The sequence below is a fragment of the Myotis lucifugus genome, unplaced genomic scaffold (assembly GCF_000147115.1).
Source record: "Myotis lucifugus unplaced genomic scaffold, Myoluc2.0 scaffold_10, whole genome shotgun sequence".
Classification (NCBI taxonomy): Eukaryota; Metazoa; Chordata; class Mammalia; order Chiroptera; family Vespertilionidae; genus Myotis; species Myotis lucifugus.
Window position 1 is genome coordinate 1,960,672 of NW_005871058.1, and position 1,760 is coordinate 1,962,431.

The 1,760-nt window shown below is 40.9% G+C and overlaps 1 protein-coding gene across 1 annotated transcript in view; it reads left to right on the top strand.

Annotated features, from left to right (window-relative positions):
* SYCP3 (synaptonemal complex protein 3) overlaps positions 1-1,760 on the top strand; it is a 12,827-nt gene that overhangs the window by 962 nt on the left and 10,105 nt on the right. Inside the window, 2 exon segments of the mRNA XM_006109802.3 lie at positions 643-813; positions 1,496-1,597. Of these exon segments, the coding sequence (XP_006109864.1) occupies positions 660-813; positions 1,496-1,597 (256 nt within the window). The 5' untranslated portion in view covers positions 643-659.

A 1,760-nucleotide genomic window follows, 5' to 3' on the forward strand; every position in this document is an offset into this window, starting at 1 on the left:
GGCGGCCGGGCTGAGGGACTGAGGGGGCGGCCGGGCTGAGGGGGCGGCCGGGCTGAGGGGCACTGGGCAGAGTGGAGAGGACGCCAGGCCGCGGGTGGGGCGGGCAGAAAGGGGCTGAGCTGGGTCTGACCGGGACGCTCATGGTCATCCTGTCAACCACGTTTTCACTTTGGGGCTGAAATGCAAAAGCTGGGTTTGCCCACATTTAGCCAGACTCTGGCAGAGGCCGGACTAAAATCCTGACTCCCACCCTTCCCGTGTGAACTCTCCATAGCAGCACCCTGGGAGCAGGGTTGATGCTCTCAATTTTTGTTTGTTTGTTTGTTTGTTAATTCTCATTAGAGGATATTTTTCCATTGATTTATATTTTTATTTATTTATTTATTTTTTTAGAGAGTGGAAGGAAGAGGGAGAGACAGAGAAACATGGATGTGAGAGGGACACATGGATTGGTTGCCTCCTCTGGGGCAGAGATCAGTTACTCTAATTGTTAACTTTCGGTCCATCAAAATAAAGGAGGAGACTCTTAAATGTTACACAACTAAGATAATCTTTATTTGATATTTCTAAGTTTGAAATTTACCAGTTTATTTAAATGTTATCTTTGGATTCAGAAGGTTTGAGATGTTTATTTTTTAAAAGTAAAAAAGCATCTAAATATGGTGCCCCCTGGAAGCAAACAAACCAAGAAATCAGGGAAGACATCAGTGAAGGATAGGAAGACATCCATGGAGGATCGGGCTGTAATTGCCTATGACTTTGAGAAAGAAGATAAACGAGATCTGAGTGGTTCAGAGGAGGATGCTACTGACGGTACAGTATATCATATTGTGCAGTCACCATGTCCTACAGCTCATTTATTTTGAACCTACTGAATTTAATTAAGACTTCCTCAAGCACTTAATGTACTTCATGTTTCTCATTTGGAGTTAGAGTAGCTTATATAGCAGATCTTGCCTTTGCAGTTGTTATTCCCAAAATGTGGAATAAATAGTGCATGGCTTTGCTATGACATTAACACAGGAAAACTTGCAAAATTGTTCCTTTAAAATGGTCCTGGAGCCCTGGCCAGTGTGGCTCAGTTGGTCGGAGCGTCCTCCCATACCTTGAAGGTGGCAGGCTTCATTCCTGGTCACGGCACATACCCAGGTTATGGGTTCGATTCCCAGTCCAAGTGGGTACGGGAGGCAGTAGATCTATGTTTCTTTCTCACATTGATGTTTCTCTCCCCCCTCGCTCTTTCTCTCCTTCTTTCTCCCTTCCTCTCTCTCAAATAAATGATCATATCCTCAGGTAAGAATGAAAAAAAAATGTCCTGGATCTTGATTTAATTCCACCTGACCTGCAGAGAAAGTATTGCATTTATATATCGACTTTAAAAACTCATGTTGGCAAAAAGCCTAAAAGATCTCAAAATTAAGATATTACTTCATTAAAAATTATCCAAACCATTCTTAATTTCAAAAATATTTTGATTTTTTTATTGTCAATGCAGCAAAGACTCCAGCAATTGATAAGCTTGGGAAGAAAAGGACTTCTGCAGTAACAGTTGAAGATATGGGGTAAAGTGCTCAACATAAGTTTTGCCTGTTAGATAGTACTTTAAGAAAAGTAGATTTTGATTGTCAAATGAGTATTATATGTAAAATACTGAGGGTGTGATATTGCTTCCAAAACAAGCATGATATTTTATGGATCCTTAATTAAAAATATTTAAATGCAATTTCTTTACAGAGTGAAGTACAGAATATGCTGGAAAG